General features: G+C 40.6%; 1 protein-coding gene across 4 annotated transcripts in view; it reads right to left on the reverse strand.

Moving 5' to 3' along the window:
* Positions 1 to 24,873, reverse strand: part of anks1ab (ankyrin repeat and sterile alpha motif domain containing 1Ab) — a 41,779-nt gene that overhangs the window by 7,551 nt on the left and 9,355 nt on the right. For all 4 annotated transcript variants that reach the window (XM_079680643.1, XM_079680642.1, XM_079680645.1 and 1 more), the window contains exons 3-12: positions 22,184 to 22,256; positions 13,078 to 13,193; positions 7,880 to 7,978; positions 7,126 to 7,272; positions 5,134 to 5,241; positions 3,953 to 4,123; positions 1,840 to 1,977; positions 1,371 to 1,442; positions 1,050 to 1,133; positions 772 to 909 (exon numbers count right to left, since the gene is read on the reverse strand). In XM_079680643.1, the coding sequence (XP_079536769.1) occupies positions 772 to 909; positions 1,050 to 1,133; positions 1,371 to 1,442; positions 1,840 to 1,977; positions 3,953 to 4,123; positions 5,134 to 5,241; positions 7,126 to 7,272; positions 7,880 to 7,978; positions 13,078 to 13,193; positions 22,184 to 22,256 (1,146 nt within the window). The remainder of the gene's footprint in view (positions 1 to 771; positions 910 to 1,049; positions 1,134 to 1,370; positions 1,443 to 1,839; positions 1,978 to 3,952; positions 4,124 to 5,133; positions 5,242 to 7,125; positions 7,273 to 7,879; positions 7,979 to 13,077; positions 13,194 to 22,183; positions 22,257 to 24,873) is intronic.

The following is a 24,873-nucleotide window of genomic DNA, read 5'->3' on the forward strand; positions in this document are numbered from 1 at the left end:
AAAGCCTGACATTTCATGGACGAGACTAAACATTTGGTAATCGTTTTTTCGTACCAAGTAGTTCAGAGGATTAAAATCTACTAATCATCTTCCAATGACTTATGGCTTGATTAGAGTAACCATTATTTTCTTTAGTTTCTAAATTCCTGTTTTCAGCGATTAATTTTGCTTCACACAAAAAAAGAGCCATGGCACACAAAAGCGCTGCTCTTCACATTGTTTGGATAATAACTGTATAATTATATTTTGGCTCGTTTAAATATCATGCACATATTTAGGGAAAAGCTAAAGCGGTGTTAAAAAAAGACATTCTGCACCAAGGAGCAGTCGTGTTACAAATGAGTGAAGATCAAAACCAGTGAAAACTTTGATCATCATTCAGTAAAACAGATTCCCTGCAATTATGGGATGCTTCACAGTGGCCCACCTGCCAAAGATAAAAGATTGTCTTTGACCTTTACAGAACATGAGACACGAATTACAACATAATCTGTGCCTGTACATAAAAATGCCATGCATAGCGGGAGAGGAACTTTAATCAAGCCATTTCATGAATCAATCAAGGGAATAATGTCCACAGTATGCTGCATGTGGTTTGACTGCAGGATACCAGACAACCCACAAATGGCACTTTGTTTTTTCAAAGTTATGGTGGAAGGAATTTTTCAAAAGCTCAAGAATGATGTAGAGATTTTTGGGTTTCCTCGATGGATTACACGTAACAGTTACAGACATATCTATATTATTCTAACTCTAACAGGATGCACTCACCACTTCCACTGTGCTGAAGACGTGACAGAAGTGGTGTCCACTCTTCAGATCCTTGGTAATGTAAGCAAAAGTGCAGAGGTCATCCGGATCTTGGGCGGCGCACGAAATGTTCCTGATCTCATGCTCCGCCACTATAGTCTAATGGAGAAAGGAAGGAAGTGAGTTCCTACTGGAAATCAAGCTCTAATGGAGACTGAGCGAGTCCACTGCAATGTTTGCTGACAGATCGATACACACTGACGCACACAATCTTATACACACACATACTTTCACATTACCTTCGTGGCTGCATCAATAAACTTGACCCCTCTGTATGTAATGGACAGTATGACTACTGGACCCTTTCTTGAATCCTTTGATTTCTGTAATGGACACAATTAAAATGTGAGTATAAACAACAGGACATGCATTTGGCTCTCCCTAACAAACAGTGCAACAATAATGTAATAACAGAGATATTCTTTAGGAAGTGATTATACAGGGAAAAGTAATTGTCAGTTGTATTTGTTCTTGTCACCTTGTCATTTCATATTTTTGTTTTTTATCAGAACAATGAAAATTAGAAGAAAAAATACACATCTTTGTTCAGTAATACTTACCCTAATTTTAGCACAGGCATCTTGTGTGGACTCAATCCCTCGTAGATCCCTGATGATCATTGATCCTAGGTACTGGGAGAGAGTCGAACACACATATCAAATCAACGATATACAATGGAACCACTAGATGCAGTATTTCAAATTAAATATCCCTGTCAAACTATGTTATGCAATGGCAGGTGGTTCTGTCATCTATATTGTATAGAAACAGTGTCTCTGCCTCCAAGCTAAAGACAGGAAAAAGTGACTTACAAATCTTATTATCTTACTTGCCACCGGATAACTCAGCGGTTAGAGCGACGGCCCATATGCAGTCGGTTCAAAATCTAAACTGGCCGAACAATCCATGCAATTGTCTCCCCTTCTGTCTCTTTAAGACAGAGGGGAGGACTTAAAGTGTCCCTTTCACTCTAAGTTCTTCATATAGGCCCTCTGGCCCGAAAATACCTTTTTAAAAAAAGTGACTTACGGTGGCCTCGTATCCGCAGGAGTCCATGATGAGCTTCTCAGGCTGGTGATGCCAGGCGGACACCGTGGCGTAGGTAGCAGACTGGCTCGGAGGCCGAAGGTTTAAACGAGAGTCTTTCTGTCGTTCACTCTGTCTGTCCTGCAGGGAGGCAAAATCATTGGTTGGAAAAAACACAATTCACATTTACGACATAAAATAAACAAAATGATTCTATAAGGGGTATAGGAACTGATATTTATATACTTCCATATCCAGAAGCCATAATAGAGATATAGCAGGTACATCTTGAGGAGGTTTTACATCAGTCCCCCCTCTGCATCTACCTATACTCAGTTTCCAGTTTATTAGCTATATAGCTAAAACGAATTCAGTCAAATACAACCGTAAATCCTTCCGTGATATAATTGTTTTGATGTAACAGAATATAAAATACAGACAAATCATGTTGATGTAAAAATAATATAAAAATCCTTATCCAACACTTTCACACATGTTCTATTAAATCCAAATATATTAAAGAGATAGCTACACAATTATGAATGAATCAAAATCACAAATATTATTGTGACATAAAATACTTTAGGGCAGGGACATCCTCTGAGTTTCTTCTGCTGGGACGCTTTTCTTCACATATGCACACCTCAGTCAGTCAAGCAACACTGATGTGTTCTTAGCACATTAGACTACTGACTGCTGGGTATTGGTATGAAGCCAACTGAAGCCTGCTCGGTCAGCACTTTAGTGTGGGTCCTGTGTGATCTGTTGTTATACTCATAAATATTCATGCACATGACTGGGCTCAGCTCTTTCATAAATCACCCATCAGAGTAAAATATACTACTGACAATTATCCACTAAGCATTTATAAAAAAGATAAGTATTGATTTAAATATATAATGGCTCCTGAGTGGTGGGGGTGTTATCTTTGTACGTGTGTCTGAGTTTTCTCTTGGACCTTAGTGAGTAGGAAATTAGTCATGCCAGATTGTTTGTGCATAATGTCGTGGTTTGACCTTTAGTAAATGATAACCTTTGATTAGTGAACAATATTTAATAAAGAAACCCAAGAAATTCAGGGAAGCACATTAAAACCCAATTTATACCAGGAAATGAAATGCTTAACTGAATTTGTATGTTTATAAAATGTTTATTTTTTTAATATTTCTTACATCAGAGCAGTTGAGGGTGAGTTTAAATGGAGCCAAAAACCAAAATGCGCTAGAAAAAGTAGGTTAACTTGCATGCTCCAAGCTGAACTTTATGGATTTTATTATGGAGATCTAATGTGCTGCAGTAGCTAACAGATTACTTGAACAGATATACTGTATTATGGCTAGATTGAAAAAAATTGCAGGTAGAACAATAATTCATGACTGTCATGTTTTAACTCTCAGGGAAAATATTTAAATCGAAATGAACGATCTTATTCAACGACTTAGAAGACATAAATGAGTCATTTAATTTGACATATTTGAAGAGTTTTGTCTGAGATAATGCAACACTTGAAGACTTCAGAGTTCATTACCTTCCATAGGAGTAATGTTATTACATACATTTTTCTATATTGTGGCATCAAATTTGCAACAATTATTTTTCAATAAATCCATATCACCATTCATTGATAGAAGTCTCTTGAGGTGATCTAGAATATGTTATTTTACAGTCCTCCCCTTTTGTTAGGTAACCCTAACCCTGCAGTTATCCTACCTTGTTCTCATTTTCTATGGCCTTATCCAGACAGATATATTAAAAAGATAGCTTCAAAAGGATGACCGGCCACTCATATAATCTCACAGTGCTGTACTTTACATTGTCACATCGCCTAACCCCCATTACCCCCTTAGCAGCTTTTCTTTTGCTACAGTCTGATGGTTGTGTGGCTCTTTGTGTTTTCCCACTAAGATTGAACTCAACCATGAAGGTTTATTTTTGCAGAACTACTCTGCATTTGAGAAAATGTGAATACAACTCCAGCAACAACGTGTGACAAGACACCCTGACACATCTAACTTTGAACATCATCCTCCTCTATTATTCAGCCAGTCGCTCACCCAAAGTGTGCTTGGTGTTTTTTTCCCAGAAGACTTTAAAAGTGAAGGGAGTTGAAACTCACTACAGAGCGCGGCCTCTCGCTGTACGACCGCAGGGAAACACTACAGTCCTGATCCACCGCTCTCCTCCTCCGGTCCGACTCAGTCAAGGGCAGCAGCATGTCCATGGAGCGGCTGGTGTACGGGTCCATCTGACTGAGGGGAGACGTGTTCTGGGACAGGAGGTCATGGAACTGCCACACAACAAAAGAAGACAAACCCACAGTCACACAAAAGCCTAGATTAATTATTTGACAGCACTGTCTACATGGGCTGGTTTTCCTGATCTACATCCAAGCCTAATCCCCGACAAAAGAGCCTCTTCCGTGGAGATTCTCAATTCTCTTTAGCCCGGTTTAATCTGCCTGGGAAATCAGCCCTGAGTATTTAACTGTTGTGAACATAATGATATTGAAGAATCTCATTCCAAAATTAGATATCCGCCACTAGAAAAAAAACAGTGGATTCCATTTTCTCAGAAAATTATGTTGGCGTAAAAATAAAGCTTGTCTAGAAATGTTGTTTAACTTCCATCCTATGCTTTTTCAAAAGTATTTATTATAGACATCATTGACACTAAATATGGGTTGTATTGAAGCCATAAGCAGAACAACCCTTTTAATTGGGCATATTGAGCACACCCAACCCATTAATCAAATGAGCTTTGACTGTTATTCTGCACTTAGTTAAATAGCAGCATTAACAATGATGCAGTCTGATTAACAATGGTGGTGCTTTAGGTGCTTTGGAAAAAATGATATGCGGACTTTGCTCTGTTTTTGTAGATTGTAGAGCAAAGTCTAGTGTCAAGTGCCACCTAGTGAAAAGCGAAATACTGTGACTGGGAACCGCATGTTTCAACCTGTATTTCCCAAACCACATGTAAGAATGATGTTTGGGGGGGGATGCGTGTGTCAAACCAACAAAGGACTTGATTTTTTAATTTAAGTCTGTAACTTTGACAACTAGACAAACATAATTATTTTGGGACAATCCATGATCTTTTTACGAAACCTAACCAAGTAGATTTGTTGGCTAAAATTAACCAAGGGAAGTTTTTGTTTTGTTTCCATTTGTGTTGGAAAACCCTAACCCAGGTAAGCCAGGTTTCCGTCATAATGTAAATTGAGGATTCAGTTTATTTCTATGGGAAGGTAATTTTTTTTACGAGACAGTGTTAACATTTCCACATCACCAGTCTTACCATAATTGGGGACAGACGACGGGACTTGGACGGAGCCTCTTCATAGGGTCTCTCTGCTAGAGAGGCGATGATCCTCTTCCTGTGGCCCAGGGCACCAATTTTTATAACCTGGAGAGGACACAACATAAGAGCTTCCAGTGCATTGTCACATTGCATACACAAGCATTTACTTAGAGTAAGCTAATGGAGATACATCCTAAACACACTGACAGACTGGCAGGCATCCACAGGCAAACAGAAATGACGCTCGTCAATAATTCAGCCTCAATCTGTTTTGCCGTAAGCTTAAAGTACAGCGCTGTCTCTTTCCTGGGACACTCTATAATTCACAATCCATTTTTGGAAATGGTTCCTAAATAACAGAGAAGAATTTGGCAATTTACAGGAGGATAAGAAGTAAAATGCAAAAAAACGGATATTCAAAGGCTCCATCGAACAGATCCTCTTAATTAGTCAGAATTTCAACTTGTTTTTTAATTAACAGTATTTCACCACTGCAAGTTCCCCTGACACACGCATATCCACGATATCGCTGTCCCTTTAAATATTTTACAAATGCCAGATCCGCTTGTGTGGATAAGACCCTCAAAGGAGGGAGCAAGGGTTAATTTACTGTAGTCAAAACTCATTATCTTAATTCTGTATATTTGCATAATTGGCTATTAACATTCATGCTCATCCAGTAAAGGTGGATGTCGAGTGATTACTGTTACATTCGCAATTATGTTGCAGCTGCAAAACATTCTATAACAGGCTTGTATGACTCTTTGTCTGAAGGCTTCAATTATGTATTCAGTGAGAGTCGGAGGCAGATGAGGCAACTGGTCTGTGGGCTGCTGCCGTTTCCCTTTAGCAGGATCCCAGAGAGACCAGTGTGCATGAGGTGTGTGAAAGAAGAGAGCATTTAAATACAAATAAAGAGCCTTGGGATTATCTGAGAATGTACACCAGCTCATAGATCAAATATAAACTTCATAGATGGTTTATCCTAAGGTGCTGAAGAGGATGTAGGAAATGTAATGGAATGGGAGTCCTGCCAGGAAGCTCACAGGCGGCTCTGCACACTGAAAGTAATGTGCTCGGCTCTCACACCCATCTTTCTTTACTGCATCGCCATCGCAGTGTGCTGGACTCCTTCCCTCACATACTGCATATACAGTGGATTTGGCTGCTGCTTTCCTGCTGTGCTGATCCTGCAGCTATGGCTGGTTTCTGCCATTTTCTTTGTGTTCATCACAATGAAACACATAAAGATGCAGAGATAAGTGGGAGAAATATGATCTCCGTAAACTGCCGTCTGTGAGTGCTTATCAACCAGATCAGATCATCTGTTTGCCTGTCAAAACATCCACAATTTCATGTCTACATGGTGCTTATTACCAAGCCCGTATGTCATGATAAATTGAAGATTAAAGAAACGTCAGGAAGAGGTAATTTTGTCGCAAAGCATGATAGATTTGTTTCTTTCCTGTCCAGTTAATCATGTTGATTTATCTTGGGATCCCATGACGATGCTGTAGTCTAAAATAACACATTGACGCACAGAGACAAATCCAGACCTGCACACAAACAAATAGCTAATTGCGTTTCTTGAAAAACCTCCAATGCAAAATAAATAAGTCCTCTTTGTAATTACCAATTATCATAAAATGTTACACAATTTAGATAAAAACTAAATAAACGTATTAATTTTCCTGTCACCTGTCATACGGCTCCATAATTCACATTCTATCAGTCAGTTAATACTCAGCGATACTAAAAATATTTCTGCTATAGTATTATGAAAAATGCTTCAATAATTTGGCACTTTTATTACTTCAGCATTGCATTTTAAAGTTTGTATCAACCTCAAACATATTCTATTAACGGAGACATAATTGTGATTAAGGAGATGATTCACAAAGAGACAGTCCCTTGTCATAAGACACTGAACATTTTGTTCTCCTCCATTGAAATTGAAACAGTGAATAAATGTAAGAGACGGCTTCTCACATTGATAATCTCCAGCTCCCAGAGGTTCTTGACACACTCCAGTGTGCGGTAGCCACTAGAAAGAAAGTTGGGCAGATATTCATGCAGGCCGAGGCCGTCCAGCCAGGACACAAGAGACGTGCTGCCATCACAGCCCAGTGCTTTCACCTAGAGAGAAGGAGAGACGCATGTCTTTTTGCAATGAAATGTAGATGCTTGTTTTCCTTGTCACAATGCTGATGTTAGCATTTAGCTCAAACAACTACTGTGCCTGTTTGCAGCCTTACAAAGCCTCTAGCATTATTGTTGCTTAGACTTTTACCCTCCACAATTGCAGGCTTTTAATAAATTATTAACATTTAGCCCTGGCTGCCAGATTCTCATCTACAACCCATGTGTAGCCCTTTCAGTATAATATAGACAAGTCGTAAATATCCCAGGCTCCAATACTACTTGTAATGCATTTTGGGGGTAGTTCTTAAAAATGACTGTTAGCAATATACTGCAATAAGAAGTCATAATTGAAGTCTTTTTTATGAACTTGTTTACCCTTAAATCTATGGTGTCAGTGGTGGAAACATTTTATTTTTCGATGTTTTTCATTTAAACTCTAAGGAACCACAGTATCTCTTCACAAGTGTAACCTTTCTCCCTTTACTGTGTTATCTATTTTTATTCATATGTCCTATTTTTGCAAACATGACATCTTGACCTTTGTCGCTGAGACACAGACAGTCACTCCTCAGTGCCGAGGTTAAGTTGTGATGTTAAGTACCTTGGGCAAGCTGCGTGCCGCATGGAGGATTTTCTTCCTGTGTCCTGGGTCAGTGATCCCGACGTCTCTGAGATCCTGGTCCTCCATCACGTTACTTCCCTACATGTGCACAAACGCAGGACACACACACAAATAAACACATCCACACACAGACACACACACAAACACACAAACACAGCCGCTCATACACACACACACACACACACACACACACACACACACACACACACACACACACACACACACACACACACACACACACACACACACACACACACACACACACACACACACACACACACACACACACACACACACACACACACATGCATGCAAACAATAAAGACATAGACACAAGCACATGCACAGACAATACACAATATGGACATACAGTAATACAACACATTCAAATAATCAGTTATCAATTATAATATACTGTATATCAGTGCAGCTATTGAAAGGTCAGCAAACATACACTGGCATACAGTATTTACGCACAATATACTGACATAATACCATACATAAGACCATAGGCCAGGGAAAGTATCATGACTCTTTCTACACTGTAACTTCTGGGTCAACATTGCAGCAAACACACTTGCTTGTTAGCACATGCACACACACAAACAGAATATGCACATCTCTGACACAAGCAGTAACAGCAGAGTGGGAGGACAATGAAGTCAAATAAATTGTGCATGCCAAGAGTAATCAATCTGAACTGGTGCGACTCAGAGGGAACAAAGCCTTCATAGCTGCAGCAGCATCTACAAGATCCCTGTGTTTCATCGAGGCACATCAAAATATTCCAAGAGGAACCAACCATTGTTCTCTCCAGTTTGTTACAATTCCTTAATTTAGGACATTGAAACAATGGAACAACAATAATTTTCCACCTCTTAAAATCTTGACTTACAAGCAGATTATTGTTTATTTCATATTTGCGACTCCTGCTGCATTGTCATCTTATTCTGGTTCATAGGCAGCCATAAAGATTCAAGGAGAACCTTGAAAATGTGGAGCTAAGCATTTTTCCCCGTGGACTGCTGCGGATTGATTCTTCCTGGCCAAGAATGTTAAAATGTTCTGTGGTCTTTACTCAATCTGCTTTTACTGGATTGGTTTCAGAGCACAATGCAGCAGTATTCACAGGCCTGTATCAGGGTGCCGTTTGGAGATTACTCACTGATGGCTAGAATAAAGGTCAAAATGCAGAGAAGTCTGATGTTAGGGAGACCCAAAATAGATTCTCCACTTTTATTAACATAGTTTGAAGTTTGATGATGCCTCAGGAGACTCTGCAAACATATTATTTCATGCTGCATTTGAAACGGTGACAGGAATGTATGGTTGAGTTCTTACATAGCTTATGAGCAATGCTAGTTTGATTTAATCTGATACGATTTGCAGATGTAGCCATGGTAGAAGTTCTTCATCTCACTAAATGCACTCAGTTAATGCAACAGGGAATTAGAATTGCTCTATTGCTCTTCACCACAGGGGAATAGTTTAGAAAAAAAATGAATTTTGTTGCTTTTCTCAAGAGTCAGCCGCTGTTACAATAATATGGCGTATAAAGAAGACTTAAATTAAGCGTTATAATATGTATGTTCAGTTCTACATTACAACATCGCAGAAAGAGAGGATTTGCAGAATATGATGCAATATGAATGCAGGGAAGATGCAATGTAAATGCATTCTGAGTAACTTCTAAGATATTTTGCACTAGACAATTTGACTCAATGCCACATTAGTTTGGCCATGGGAGCAACAAAGCAAAACGCTAACGTAAAAAGAGTAATGGTGGAATTATTTGACTGACAGTGAATCCCACAGACAAATTGTGATGTTTACGCTCTGATTGATGACATCTGAGAGAGGTCTTGCAGAAACCAAAAGGGCACAATATTAAACATTCACCAATGTCTGCCTGACTACTCTGACCTTTCCCTTGTTTGCTACCTCCACGGCCTTGTAAATATCCATGGGTAATTTGCTTTGTGAAATTAATTATTTATTTCTTTGATGCATCAAGTCCGGCAGACACATTAGTCGTGGCATGTAAGTGAACATAAGATTGATTAATGACCCATCTTTCCCGCCACATTGCGTTCCGGAAATCTTGATCAACATGGAATCGTCCGGCCCAATAAGCAAAGGAGCTTGCTTTGTTTTCTTTCTACTGTTTTGATATCCGCACACCAGTGTCGGGTGATACACAGCGGGGGCGATTAAATATTTGTGTCAACTAGTAAAGATTTTGAAATGCGTATAAAACTAAGCTAGCTAGTATCCCTGGTTGCATTAAGCTATTGTGGGCCATGCTGCTGATCAATAAGAAGGGCTGATTTATGGCAATATTGGATTTGGAGGATTCTTACATAAATTAGTTAAATACCTTTTATTAGTCAGGCATTCAATATATTAGTTTAGGTAAAGATCAGACTTGTAATTGTATCTTTATACTGTTTCTCAATTGAAGTTCCAAGTAATAAACTATATTATTACAAACAATAATGTTACGTATACAGGGATAAAGAGTGTATCCTAATTAAGGCCAACTGTCAACCTTTAGTATTTCTATACTGACGTGATTTATTATTTATTGTTCGACAGATAAACAACGTTTTTATACGTACTATAAGCCCCCCCCCCCCCCCCCCCCTGTATTCCTTTTACTCCGACTTCATAGTATTATAATATACTACTCCTTTGGGCTTGTCTTCATTAACAAATACAAATCTGAGTTTATGGGAGCAAATAAGGTTCACTATTATTTTGAAGCTGTAAAATGTGTTTTACAAATAATTGTAAAGCCTGCAGCTGAATGTTTTGTGTGCATGAACAAATCATTTGCTTGCATGTATCTGAATGTGAAACATTTTGTGAACAGAGATTCCAATTGCATATATGTAAAGTGTTTGTAGTTGCAGAAATATTTAGTGAATTTGCATTTAAATTTGTGCAGGAATAGAAAATTGGGTTATAGAAAGTCTGAGAGAAAGACCAACAAACTGTCCCTCTGTCTATGCAACACTGAAGTTACAAGCTAAGAGTTTTGAGCACACATTTTTATGCTGTATTTATGATTGAGCTGACTAGCCAATCCGTTTGTTGCTAACTGGACATCAAATCATAGGATTCAGAATGTCTAATGAGGAGGTTTGCTAAACGCTAGCCTTCATAAACATTAGCCTAATAACTTACATTCATACTTCTATACAGCTTCCGTTTTTGATCCCATAATCCCAAGGTACACCAAGTTATCCAAAAAAAGCTATGGATCAGGAGCCAAACCACCAAAGAAACAGACTAATAATGCTAAATCATTTTGCTTTTGTTTTTTGTTTTTTTACAATCAATCTTGTGAAACCTTGCTGTTTAAGATATTACTGCACACATTAACACACATGTTTAGTCCCAAGGGGTTGAAAAAGAACAACAAATATTCATAAATGGGGCGAAGCCTGCGAGCTAGTTCAGGCAGTCAACTCGAGCACCAACGATACATTAACACGTGACGCACCTCGTCCCTCTTACAACCAACCAAACACATTCTCCTAAACATGCCGCTCTATTTAAGCTGCCAGGTCTTCCTGCCTCTGCCTCGCTGCTGCTGCTGCCACTGCTGTGTTCCCTTGCTATTGATGCGTTCATGTTCCTGCTGTTGTGTTTCATGTCGCTGCTGCTCGCCTGCCCCCCCACCACCCCAGCTTCCACCTGTAGGCTCGGGGGATAGTAATCTAATCATCACTGAATGTTTTTTGTAAATCTGTGGAGTGATGAGGCCCGAGCCAGACGCCAAACTCAAACTATATGCTGCTATAATAAACATATTAAGGAACACGTGAGTTGTCTGACTGAACTCAAAATTAATCAAATTCCTTTCCTTCAAACGCATAACCAAATTGTAAAATATTGGAACCAGCCCTGAAAATGGCCTTTATTTGCTCCCATACCAGTTTATATCTCCACAGCACCTCATAGTAGGAGTGATCACATGTTCATACTGACTCCCATTATGTTGTAATCTCATGCCTTACCAGTAAGAAAAGATCAGAGAGCAGCAGTCCTCAACTGGAATGCTTTATGAATACAACCACTTTCCCTCTGAGCTTACTGGTCTCACTTAAGTGAGCTCAGCTGTGACAAACTGATGTAACATATAGCTCATAGTGCAAATGCAACTCTGTGGTGTGAGAAAGGTCCGTGTTTACCCTTTGGGCCTAGTTATTTACAGTGTGTAGCCATGTTTTTCGGAGCAACATGTCAAGGGGATTGGAAACGAAATAGCGTTTTCTATAATCATGACCAAATGCAATATCAAGTTCCCCTGCAATGTTCTCTACGGGAAACATGATAATGCTTTCAGGCAGACTGTTTACTACAGTCAAACTCATTTATCAATATGTAATCTGATGGGGGCTATTTAAAACTGCAATATGTGTAAATGCTTTGAATTTCTTTTGTTATCATGTTCTTCACAGTGGACATCCATGTGGCTTTTGATAATTTATTAACTAGTGTCATCATAAATGTGTAACCCAAATAAATGTCTGCATGCAAACATATGGTTTGCATTGCATTTGAACATATGCATGCTGCTGCAGTCTAATTAGATATTGTGCCGTTTTTGCAAGACCTTCTCATAAGCATAATAATGTGTAGAGCCTTTAGTGAGATTTGGCTAGCAACCATGCAACTACAGCGTGTTTTGGTTTATTGTTTGTGCAGGTTATCTATTTACATCTATATAGAGGTCAAGTGGGACGACTGTAAATCAAAATAATCAATATAAAGGGGCGAGGAAGTGGCTTTAGAATTTTACAGTAAATTAGATAGCATGGTTGGAAATGCTGGGAAAAAGTTAATGGGTTTTGGTTCTAATTTGTCTTTCCATTGGTGAAAGCCCATATTCTTTAAAGGGATTCAGTGATGGGCCATAAATCTTAGCAGGGTCATGCATTGCACAGGAGGTGAAGAGGAGAGAGAGGAAAGGGAGCGAGGAAGAGAAACGGTCTGTGGGGTGAGTTGGGGAGAAAGAGGGAGAGGGTGAGTGGAGAAGCTGACAGACAAGCAGAGGGTGAGAGAGCAGAGTGGTGACACTAAAAGACAAATGCAGCGGGGTTGACACCGGGACAGACGGAGTGATGTAAAGTGGAAGCGACCTCTGAGATGACATGCTGCAGGTGACTCACCATGAATCGTAGGTCGTCGAAGCCATTGAGCAGGAACTTGCTCTCGTACTGCGGCAGCCCCACGTGCTCCAGCCACTCTCCGACCGGCTGGTCCAGGGCTTTACCACAGGCCCCATCTGCCGAGAGAGGGAAGCGCTTCAGCAGGGAGAAGCCGTTCAGACGGTAGCAGCGGCACTCAGAGGACGAAACATGGCATTGCCACATCATCCTCGGCCAGCAGAGGCAGAGCCGAGTGCAGCAGCACCAGGCGGGGTGGGGGGGAGACAGGGTCCAGGCCGGGGGTGAGGGGCTCCCGAAGGTAAGGGTGGGGGCCCAGCTAAATCAAACACAGGAGGAGGGTAGGAAGTGCTGCAGGCCTAGCTCGAGCCCTGCAGGGGACTGACTAGGCTAATATACACCCACTGGTGTTAGTGTGACTGACTGGAAATGTCAGGCGAGGGTGGAGGTAGTGCAGGGAAGGAAGCCCATCTGAAGCTTGGTGGTGTTAGTTATGTTGGACTGAGCCACTACGGCATCTTCCAACAAACAGGGTTCACTAAACATTCCTTTAGTGAGCAGATGAGCGAGTTTAAGAACAAATGCCTGGCTAGTCCGACAACAAAACAATTCTGAACACTTCAAGTCAAGAAGCTAAATCATTTTCAGCCTGAAGGGAAATGGAAACATCTGTCACTAAATCAAACATTTTCATACATCACACATTATTTACTCGGCTAAAACTATCCCCATTAATATGTTTGTCTAACATCAGAAACTACTGCATCAGGGTGTAACACAGAAATATTCAGTTCCCCCAAAATAAATGTGTCACGGTTTTCACCACATACTTGTAACGCTCTGGCTGAGTCCCATGGCTTCATTGGTCAATCTCTTTGAGAGCTAGGACATGGCTCATACAAGGAAGGTAGCAGCATTCTAAAGTACTGTTGAGGTACTGGTGTTATCTTTGATCAAGGAATACACATTGGCTTAAATCATTGTGTTTTCCTCTTTACTCCAGAGCCACAAGGAGTACGATCAGGTAGAAATATTGTAAATCCTACATTAAAAAAAAAAATTGGTTGACTTAGGATTTCCAGAGTGTGCTGATTTCAAACTCCTCAAAGCTGTCTGGCAAAAGGCTTGGTGTCCTTGGTGCTGCCAGTGCTGCCCAGCATCCACACTCTTCAGCAGACTGCTGGCTGTGCGGCTCCGCCAGTGAACGCGCTTCTCATCTCTCAGAGCAGTAAATCCAGGTTCAGATCCAGCAGACGGCAGGTGAGCGTCTTGACTCTGAAGCAGGGGGGATCACTACAGGTGCAGGTTAAGCTAGTTCCTTTTCTAAAGGCAGGCGCCCCCTTTTCCCACCCCAGCCCACCTGGTTCTTCTCCTCGCTGGGTACAGCTAGCAGCCTCTGTGCTCAGGGTAGAGGTTTGCTGCATCCCCTGCCTGTCTGAGACATGCAGGCAGCGCAGATGCAGTCACAGCAGCTGCTCCCTGCTCACACACGCTCCCCTCACTGCTCACAGGGCATAACGTCCTGACGCCGGCTACTTCTACACAGGAGACCGCAGATCTGCCTCAACCTCAGCCCCTGCTGCCACGTCCTTTCCCACGTCCACGACAGGCAAGAGACTCAGATCATCTCCCCTTCTCATCCGAGCAAAGCCCTCAAGCTCTTCTTTTTAACTCCCCCCCTCCTCACTCTCATGTCTCTCTTTCTTCCTTTTGCTCTCGATCTCACAGCCCCATTCCCACACTGTGTGATCGCACTGCAGGGCTGCCGTATGCTGCCTGATGAAGTGGGGTGCCGCTCCACGTAACCACCTCTCTCTCTCCCTCACTCTCCCACTATATCAATTCCCCTCCCTCTGCCTCTCCCTCTCTCCCCCCTCTCTGGCTTGCACTCTCCCTCACTCTGTCTCGCTCCCTGCCTCTTGTCCTCAAACAGACAGACAGAAGCAAACACACACACTCTCTTTCGCTCTCTTAATCGTCTCACTACCCCTTTTCCCCTTTTATCTAGCTGTCCTTTTTTTGTCATACAAATGCACACACACTGTCTCTCTCTAACCTTACCCCACCTCTCTCCCCCCCCCCCCCCCCTGCACTGATTAGAATTGCAGAAGCACTCTGATCTTGCCAGTGCAGTAAGGATACCACCATCAGAGGATAGGAGCTCGCCCCAAAAAAAGAGAGACCAAAGAAATCTCAGTCCTTCTCTGCCAAGAATAACGAGAATGTAAAGGGATGACGAAGAACCAATCCTCTTCTGCAGGAGCAACGCCAAATTACTTAAGGCTCACATGAGATATTGAAACAAAGAGCCTCATCAAGTCTCTGCTCACAAGCAGACAAACTTGAATTCATTTACATCCTACTTTGATGATAGGCCAAGGGAGGGCAGCGTTGATTTAAGTTAGCAGAAGTGTCTTTTGCACTGAGAAAAGAAGAAGGGAGGAAAAAAAGAGACACTCTTCAAGTCCTGTCTGATCTAATCTCACACGATCATACAGCATGAAAGCTTTCCAGATGCTCAATCTCAGATCAAGCATTTTAGGTGTAAGCATTTAAGTATAACAGATGACACTTACTGGAAAAAAGCCTGGATAAAAAAAGTGTGATAAAATATAATTCAAATCGATTTTGGGATAAAAAAAAGAGTCACACAGTGTTTATAGGTAGACTTTAGCCAGACCTATGCTGGGCTGCTCACTGCGTCCACCACTGGTGTGATGTGGGTACGGCTGCAAGCAGAGTGTAGCTATGCAGGCTTTCAAGCTGCTTGCAATCACCTCACACATCCCCAGATGGTTGTCAGACAGTGAGTAAAGCAGTCAGGGCAAGGAAGAGCGGTGCCAACAGAGGGAAGCAAAGTGAAGGGCTATTGATTGAACTTCCTCCGTAATTGGCAGCGCGTACCCCTGTTGCTCAGGCGACCAGGTAAAAGGCCAGGGTCTCCGTGACCCGTCAGTCATCCAGAACGAAGAGTGCTCATCATCCGTTATCAGGATGAGAAGCTGCTTTCAGACTGAGGAGGAAGATGATGGAGCGAGTGAGGAAGGCAGAGGGGGAGAATGAGACAGATAAGAGACAGAGAAAGACTAATAAAGCAGGAGGCGATAAAACATTATGGAGGAGATAAGATGCCAATAGGACGTAAGAAGGATTGAAGTGGACTAATTAGGATTCACTACGAGATGCCACAACTCCTCCTCCTCCTCCTCCTCCTCCTTTCCTCTTTCCTCCTGAGCCTCTAACCAAAGTCTGCTCTTACACTACGAGATCGACTGTTAAAAATACCTGCCACCCCATCCAATTACATCCATTCATTTGGGACAGCAACACCTCCCACGGTAGTAGGACCTAATTACTGACTGACAGAGTATCCAACGCTCCTCCTCTGGGGGGATCTGGGTCACAGTCTTATCCCCTTTTAAACAGGCCGAGCTGTCACATCTATCCAAATGGGTTTTCTGTTTGAGCACTGTTCGGTCTTGAGTAAAAACAAAAACGATTTACAGAGGAAGAAGAGGTAGAGGTTTTGCCTAGATAAGGCCGTGGCTCTTTATCAGAGAAGGAGAAAAGCACTAGCTCCTTGTCAACAGACCCAAGCAGTGGAGAAAATGAGCTGCAAAGCTGAATTAATTCAGGGAAACTGAAGGCGGACTCTTTTGCTTTGAACGTCAGACTGTGCCTGTACACAAACCCGAGCCGATGCCTCCTGTGTGCTGTTAGCCGCACTCTCTCTCCTCTCCCTCTCTCTTTTTAAGCTCATTTGCTCGTCGCTCTCAGCACACAATCGAGGCGCTTGTGATGGGCACACAACACAAACAACCTCATCTTTGAGCGAGCAGAATGACGCAAAAATTGCAGGGCTGGGTTTTTATAGACAGAAATACCCCCAAATGTTCAGAAATCTGCTTTCGGGAAATGAATCGGCGGCCCTCGGCAACTGACAGGGGAATGACAGCATACAAGGAGAACGATGGATGGAATAGAAATACACAAAACAGGAATAGATAAGATTTCCAAATTGTGTCATGTTGAAAAGATAAGAGCTATAATGAAAAGTGACAATTTAGGTTACCATCTTTCCTCTCATCTCTTTCTCTCTGCCCCCCTCCCATCCTCTATCCCTCTCCCCCCTCCCCTGGTAATGTCTCTGAAGGGTACCTGTTTGTTCCCTTTCATTAAGCTACACTGTGGAAAATAAATATGACCTCTTTACTAAGCGACACGTACAAAAACAGCAACAAAAGCATCTTCGCAACCTCCCAGAACTCCTTGTACAATCTCAGATTAAAATCGGAGCAGCAACTGTATGACTCAGCTGAATGTGGGACATTTTCTGCATGCTGTTCTCCCAACAGGGACTATAAATAGCACACACCTATATGTGTAGAGGGGAAAAACAAACAACATATTTGCTCTTATGTAATGTAGAATAACCTCAGGTCTTAATTGTTAACATGGCAATTAGTGTAAGAATGCTTAAAGTCAAGTTACAATGAAAATCATAAATTACCTCTGCAATGGAAAACAGCTGTGCTCTGGGATTGCTCTGCTGTTATGCATTTCCTTTTGCAAAAAGGTATATTGTTATATTGTGCGATGGTTAAAAGAAGCTTAAAATAAGCTGATTTGCACATGAGAAAATGCTAAGATGAAGAATTAAGAGGGGGTTTTGGTCATTATAATTGGTGTTGTTACTTTTATATATTTTTAAAATAAAGCCTTATTAGTTTGTCTGTTTTGCACATCCTCCTATTAATATTTGTGGACGTCCTGCACTAAACTGTTTTATTGTAGAGATCACTACAGTATCTTCTTGATATTTTCTATTCTATATTTCTATCATTGCCCTTCTACTTTCCCCCTATTTTTTATGTAGGCTACTCTTAATATTTAAAAAATGTAATCAAATATAACATATTCAACAAAATAAATTAATAACGTGCTTTAACCACTAGGGGTGGGTTAAAAAATGGTAAAGTCTACAGTATTTACACAATAGATTATACTTTCCAGTATAATTTCCAGTTTAGTTTATGACGGATTTTTTTTTTTCCACACATATATTGTTTTGATATTTGTAACGCCAAACCGACAGAAAAGATGCTCTTAACATGACCCAGTGGTCTAGTTAATAAAACCTAATAATATCAAACATAATAAGACTATTAACTTCATTCTGAAATTAAAACAGAACGGTAAAGGAAAATACAGTTTCAGTCTCTCGATTTGAAGCTTATGCATTGTACTATGAACCTGTATAGACCTGTAACAGTCAACTGCATGAGGAGTTGGAAAGGTAGTTTCTGAAGATGTTACAAATAACACACAGCATACAATGACATAATAACTTTGTATTATTAGTGTAGGGCACTTATGTATGTATAACATCTGAAGATGTGTAGTTTTATTCATGTTTTCACATCATTTTACAGGATATTGCTATATTATTTCACATATTGTAGTTCTACAGATTAATATCTGATTTGTAAAACATAGACAGAAAGGTATATCCGTCATTTAATGGTAAGCTATTGAAATTGTGATTCCATAGATGTGTCTCCCATCACCCAAAACCCCTGACTATTCTCTCAACTCAGTATTTACATTCTTTAATTCAAAGAAAATCAGATATACCTCATATCTAAAGTCCCTGTCTATCAGCAGTGCACCGCTACCTATCTACCAATTGGATCAAATATAAAAGTCAGCCGAATTACTGTTGATACTGTAAGGAGACGTATTGTGTGAAGAGAAATTGAAGATGTTGTTTAATTGCTGATATATTTATGATCCACGTCACATATTCAGTTTCGGTGGCAGTTGTTCCAGTTTGTCCAAAGGTCTTCTCATCAGGGCTCTATAAATAAAGAACTACGGCAGATATGTAATATGTAATGCAGCCGAACCGTGTATTACAATGCCGTTATGTGATGACTTCCCATAACGGAATAAAGTATGATTATTATTTTTTTTATATTTTCGGATTTCACATCGCATAAACACCATATCCCAACGTGCATTGCGGCTAAAACATCCAAATCACCGAGCTTCAACGATAGCTGAGTATTATGGGTAGTTCAATGTTTTAGCCTATCAAAACCTCTGAAAAAATATATGTGTCTCTCAGAATCGAAAGGGAAAAACCTATGGGAAAAACACAAAAGCATTGTACACAATTTAAACCAATGAATGTTGTGTAATTAACAAGAATAAACTGATGTGTTTTAGTGGATGAGTACTGCAGATATCTGTCACGATCTGTCTGTGTTGTGTTTTTTCTTGTCTAGATCTGTCTTTTGTTTTCTGTCTGCGTTGTGTTTTGTCTTGTTTAGATCTTTCCTTGGTTTCCTGTCTGTGTGTGTTCCCTCCTACCTGTTCCCTCCTACCTGTTTACTTGATTGTGTTCACCTGGTGCCCCTGTGTTTTCTCCTCCCTCCTCATCTTTCTCTTGTTTCGTTGATTAGTCTTGTGTGTATTTAAGTTCTGTTTTTGCTGTCTGTCATTGTTGGTTTCTTGTTTGTCTGTGACTGTGTTCACAGGGTAGTGTTCTGTTTGTCACCTACAGTAGTAAACCCTTGAAATAAAGCTATTTTTCTGTTTATTCTGTATTTGGGTCCTGCCTGCTTCACTCACCCTAACAATATCAATGTCAAATCATTTGACAGTGAGGGGAATATGGTTTTATTATGAAAACTTCGAGACCGGAAATACTGTTTTCACCCCGTGAGGGTTGACGCTAACTTTACATGGACGCTGCCGTCAATAGAAATGAATAGGGGGAAAGACGTAGTATATACACGTTCTCCTTGCGAGACCTCAAATCATCTTCGTAATATCCATCAAACTATGGATCATACTCATGGATTCTAAAAGTACAATATACACTTCTCGCTAGAAATCTAAACAAAAAGCATTTTAATGGCCAAACTATCCTACAATTTAGGATTTTCCAGAGAGGGTTATTTGTGAATATACAACCCTCCGGAGCGTTTGCAGTCAATAGGAGCACTAGAGGTCGAAAACTTTCAAACGGAATTATAGGTCGTAATAAGCGCTTGAACAATCAACCTATTTGGTCGTATGAGTTGGAGGACTTGTTGCAGCAGCTACACTGAACAAAAATATAAATGCAACACTTTTGTTTTTGCTCCCATTTTTCATGAGATGAACTCAAAGATCTAAAACATTTTCTACCAACACACAAAATAACCATTTCTCTCAAATATTGTTCACAAATCTGAAAGAATCTGTGATAGTGAGCACTTCTCCTTTGCCGAGATAATCCGTCCCACCTCACAGGTGTGGCATATCAAGATGCTGATTAGACAGCATGATTATTGCACAGGTTTGCCTTAGGCTGGCCACAATAAAAGGCCACTCTGAAACATGCATTTTTGCTTTATTGGGGGGGTCTGGGGGGGTCCGAAAACCAGTCAGTATCTGGTGTGAGGGTTAGGATTAGGGTTAGGGTTAGGGTTAGGGTTAGGGTAATGTTGTGAATTGAGTGGCCCATGGTGGTGGTGGGGTTATGGTGTGGGCAGGCGTATGTTATGTAAGATGAACACAGGCCACTCGATTCACAACATTACCCTAAACCCTAACCCTAACCCTAACCCTAACCCTAACCCTAACCCTCAAACCAGATACTGACTAGTTTTCGGACCCCCCCAGAACCCCCCAATAAAGCAAAAATGCACGTTTCAGAGTGGCCTTTTATTGTGGCCAGCTTAAGGCACACCTGTGCAATAATCATGCTGTCTAATCAGCATCTTGATATGCCACACCTGTGAGGTGAGATGGATTATCTCGGCAAAGGAGAAGTGCTCACTATCACAGATTTGTTCAGATTTGTGAACAATATTTGAGAGAAATTGTTATTTTGTGTATATAGAAAATGTTTTAGATCTTTGAGTTCATCTCATGAAAAATGGGAGCAAAAACAAAAGTGTTGCGTTTATATTTTTGTTCAGTGTATATAGCTTTGGGGTTTCTATAAGTAACATTTAACAAAATATTTGATTAAATGACTTTATGTCCTTAACATTTTTGAATACTCATCATTTAATTAATTAGTTGCATTTGTCAAACTAGTACTTACCTTTTAATGTATAGTAATGTATGCCAATTTAACTGGACTGACACTTGAAGCCTTCAAAATGGGCTGAAGGGGAGAGTGATATAAGATAAATAATTTAATTAACAGAAAATATACAGATATGGTTAATGGTGGTTCAGCAGTTAAACTTCTTAATCCTCCTAACGACAAAGTTGTTTATTTGATGCGTCTTTGCTTTATATTATTTGATCACAACCACGTATTATACTGTCTTTCAGCTCGGGGGGCTGGTCAGCAGATTTTTAATCTATGAAACATACTGTTCATGGAAATGTTATCTTAATAAATCTGATAAGCCCCCTGAGACAGTGCTGTGCAAACCCAGAGGAGCTGTTACACAATCATGTATGATGAAAGCACCTTATGGCAGAGTCTCTAACCAATGTAGGTAGGTTTACAGTGTAACAACCCAGGAGTGTTATCTAAACAAACTGCGCTGATGCCAGCTGGCTTCTCCCTCTGCACCGCCTAAAGGACCCTTGATAAAGAGTGCCATCAATTCAAGCCCTATTGAGATCTACTGCAACTCCACAAACAGATCAAATGACAGTGAGGAGGAATTTGGAATTAGATCCCCCACCAAGTGGAAACCTTGTGTGTGACAAATAACAACAATGTGCCAGACAAATGTCAGCTTCAATCTCTGTGAGTTATAAGTACAAGAAAAAACTCCTCCGTCATCTATGAAGGTGTGTTTGAATACTGAACAGCAGCTCCTAAAATACATGACACGGTGTTCAAACTTAACATAACCTAATTCCCCTCCAATGAACTCTACGAGACGATCACGAATGGTGCACCAGGCTTTATTAGAAGCTATAAATGGTTAATGAATAAGACTCACCTAATCCCCCATACCCTGTTGTCATCTTACATTAACCAACCAATAAATTAGACACTACATAGTCATATCTCTGGAAGAAAAAACCCATTAATTCAGCATAAATTAAAATTCCTATCATCATGAAAACATAATATGTGGTGAGGCATTACCTGAGCTTGGTGAGGGCTGTTTCTTTTTGGACGTTTCAATGCCTGCTCCGATCAAGTTCATTATCTTCTCAATCTGTGAAAATAGAACAGGCATGAAACAATGCAAACAACTATTAATGAATAACAAATCAATACAGAAATTCCTCAAAACATGCACGTAGCTCTGGTGTAACCCCAAATCAATTACAACACAGGAGAGTGGAGGAGTAACACTGGCTGAGGAGTTAGGACGGGGGGCTGCTGGTGCTGGGAGTTTTGGGAGAGGAGGCGGGCAGCTTTGCAATGATGGATTACAAGCAACAGTCCAACGCGGACAGCAATTCAATGACTAACCCACTACTCAGCAAAAACACTGTGAAGGGATGAGCTGAATTACAATCTGCAAGGCTGGAAATACATATAGACATGCAATTGTTTTACTACCTTCCCAAACACCTTTCTCACTAGAACATTTGGTTCTTTCTTTCTCTGCACTAGCCTCGGCCATGATGAGCTAAATATGGTCTATGGTCGTTAATCGTCTGGGACACATAAATCCACTGTTCTGTGGATTTGCAGCAAACCTATTATTATAGAAACAGTTTTATCGAAATAGGGCTTCTTTGCCGACAGCTTTAAATTGTATAAAATGTTAGATTTCTTTCTTTCTCTGTGCTTTGAAATCAACGGTTCAATTCTCCATTGTGTTTTAAGGGTGCTGATATTGTACTTTGCGGCTCGGTGCAGTCTGTCAGTGTTCGCTTTTCACACTGTGACGTTATGAGTTTAAAGAAATGGACCTGTGACATGAGGGATACGTGTCAAGTCTCATCTTCAATGTATAAGAGTTGGCAGCTCTGAACGATCGATGTGAATGGGTGCATTTCGATCTGAGAATTACGGACACTACCATGCATATACATATCCAATTTTGGATCCTTACATTTAGCTTAGCTTTTGAACTCCTATTCGGCAGTCCTGACCCCAAATCAAGAGTTCTGCACAAACCAACCCTCCACAGATTGAGATCTATAGCTGACTGTTTCTTGGTGAGTATTTGATTGCCCTCTTAGACCTGTATTATTTAAGCTTCACAGAAGACGGCAACAGCTTACTGCAAGGTTAAGTGAGCACAATGATGCATTCAGGAGTTTACAGAGCAACTTAGGGAAGAGTTGTTTAGGGGCTTAGAGCCCAAAATGTTTATTTAAGTGGTCTCTGGATTTCCAGGAGAGCCAAAGTACATTTCCAGGTTGTTTGTCTGTGTGTACTTGCTTGATAACAGTAACTCAGGTTCTGACTAAGTGCTTTTGGTTGCTAGACACGGTATGTCATCAAGTTATGTAAGTGAGGACAAGGAGATTTGTTCATTTCTTAGTTTTCTTCCAGACAAAAAACTCCTTTTGGGCTGATTGACTGTCAAACTCAAGATGACGAGAGGCCTTCAATGTGTCGATCAAAGAAATAGTCCCTCACACAAACAACATTGTCATATTTACTTTTCGTTTTTTTGTCATTTAAACAAAGTAGTCACTCAGCAAATTTCATTACAGTCAGACAGAGCAAGGCTTGCCATGCTAAGCTTGACAGCTAACTCAAATTGATTGAACAGAAACGCTAGTGGAAGCAATCTTCTCATACATCCAACTCTTAACAACCAGATGGATAAGCAAAGCCCCAAAAATCTCCAACTATTTCTTTAAATAAATCATGAAAACTGAATAAGATGGGAGCTCTTTAGCAGGTATGAGATGAGTTGTTATCCTAATGCCCTCTCTGCGTTCCATCCTATTAAATATTCAAATAGGATTGCGTTTCACTGATATCATTAAGCTCAAGTGGAACAGAAAATTCATTTTGCCCCAGTACACAATGTGATATTTCTTCCACAGAAATATACACAGTACTATATTTACAAGTGATGACGTACCAACTAAAACAAAGAGTGTGGGATTTATCACATGTGCTGCACTTGAATAATAATCACTTGTTGCTGGTTTGAGAAGTTTCTCTACTGAGCACCAGAATGCTTTCTGACTCATAGGTCAGACAATAGGCTACATATTAATTGAATTCAGTATTCTTTGACTTCTGTACAACAGTGGATATCTGCATGTACGCGTTTTCACGATTTATAACAAGGCAATTAGCTCAGCTGGGGTCAATTACAATTCTTTGTCTGAACTGTTGCAGATCAGGCTGGGAACTCAATTTAGAATCAACAGTGAAGTCTATTCACAATCAGCAAGCCTGAAAAGCTGAATCTGCTTTCACTAGTGACACCAGAGACACAGCAAGGCTTATTTGATGTAATATTTAGTGTTTGAAAAAGCCCTATATGCACTTTGCTAGTGGCATCAACACTGTGAAAAGCCTTGATTAATTTGGAAGCCAGGCAAGTGGGACGCATGGCATATGCCTCCAGCAATAGAGACCTCACATCACTCTTTGAATTAACCTAGTTACATTCTATATCACACACACACACACACACACACACACACACACACACACACACACACACACACACACACACACACACACACACACACACACACACACACACACACACACACACACACACACACACACACACACACACACACACACACACACACACACACACACACACACACACACACACACACACACACACACACACACACACGCACACACACACGCACACACACACAAACATCATGACTACATTA

Source organism: Notothenia rossii (assembly GCF_949606895.1).
Source record: "Notothenia rossii genome assembly, chromosome: 5".
NCBI classification, from domain to species: domain Eukaryota; kingdom Metazoa; phylum Chordata; class Actinopteri; order Perciformes; family Nototheniidae; genus Notothenia; species Notothenia rossii.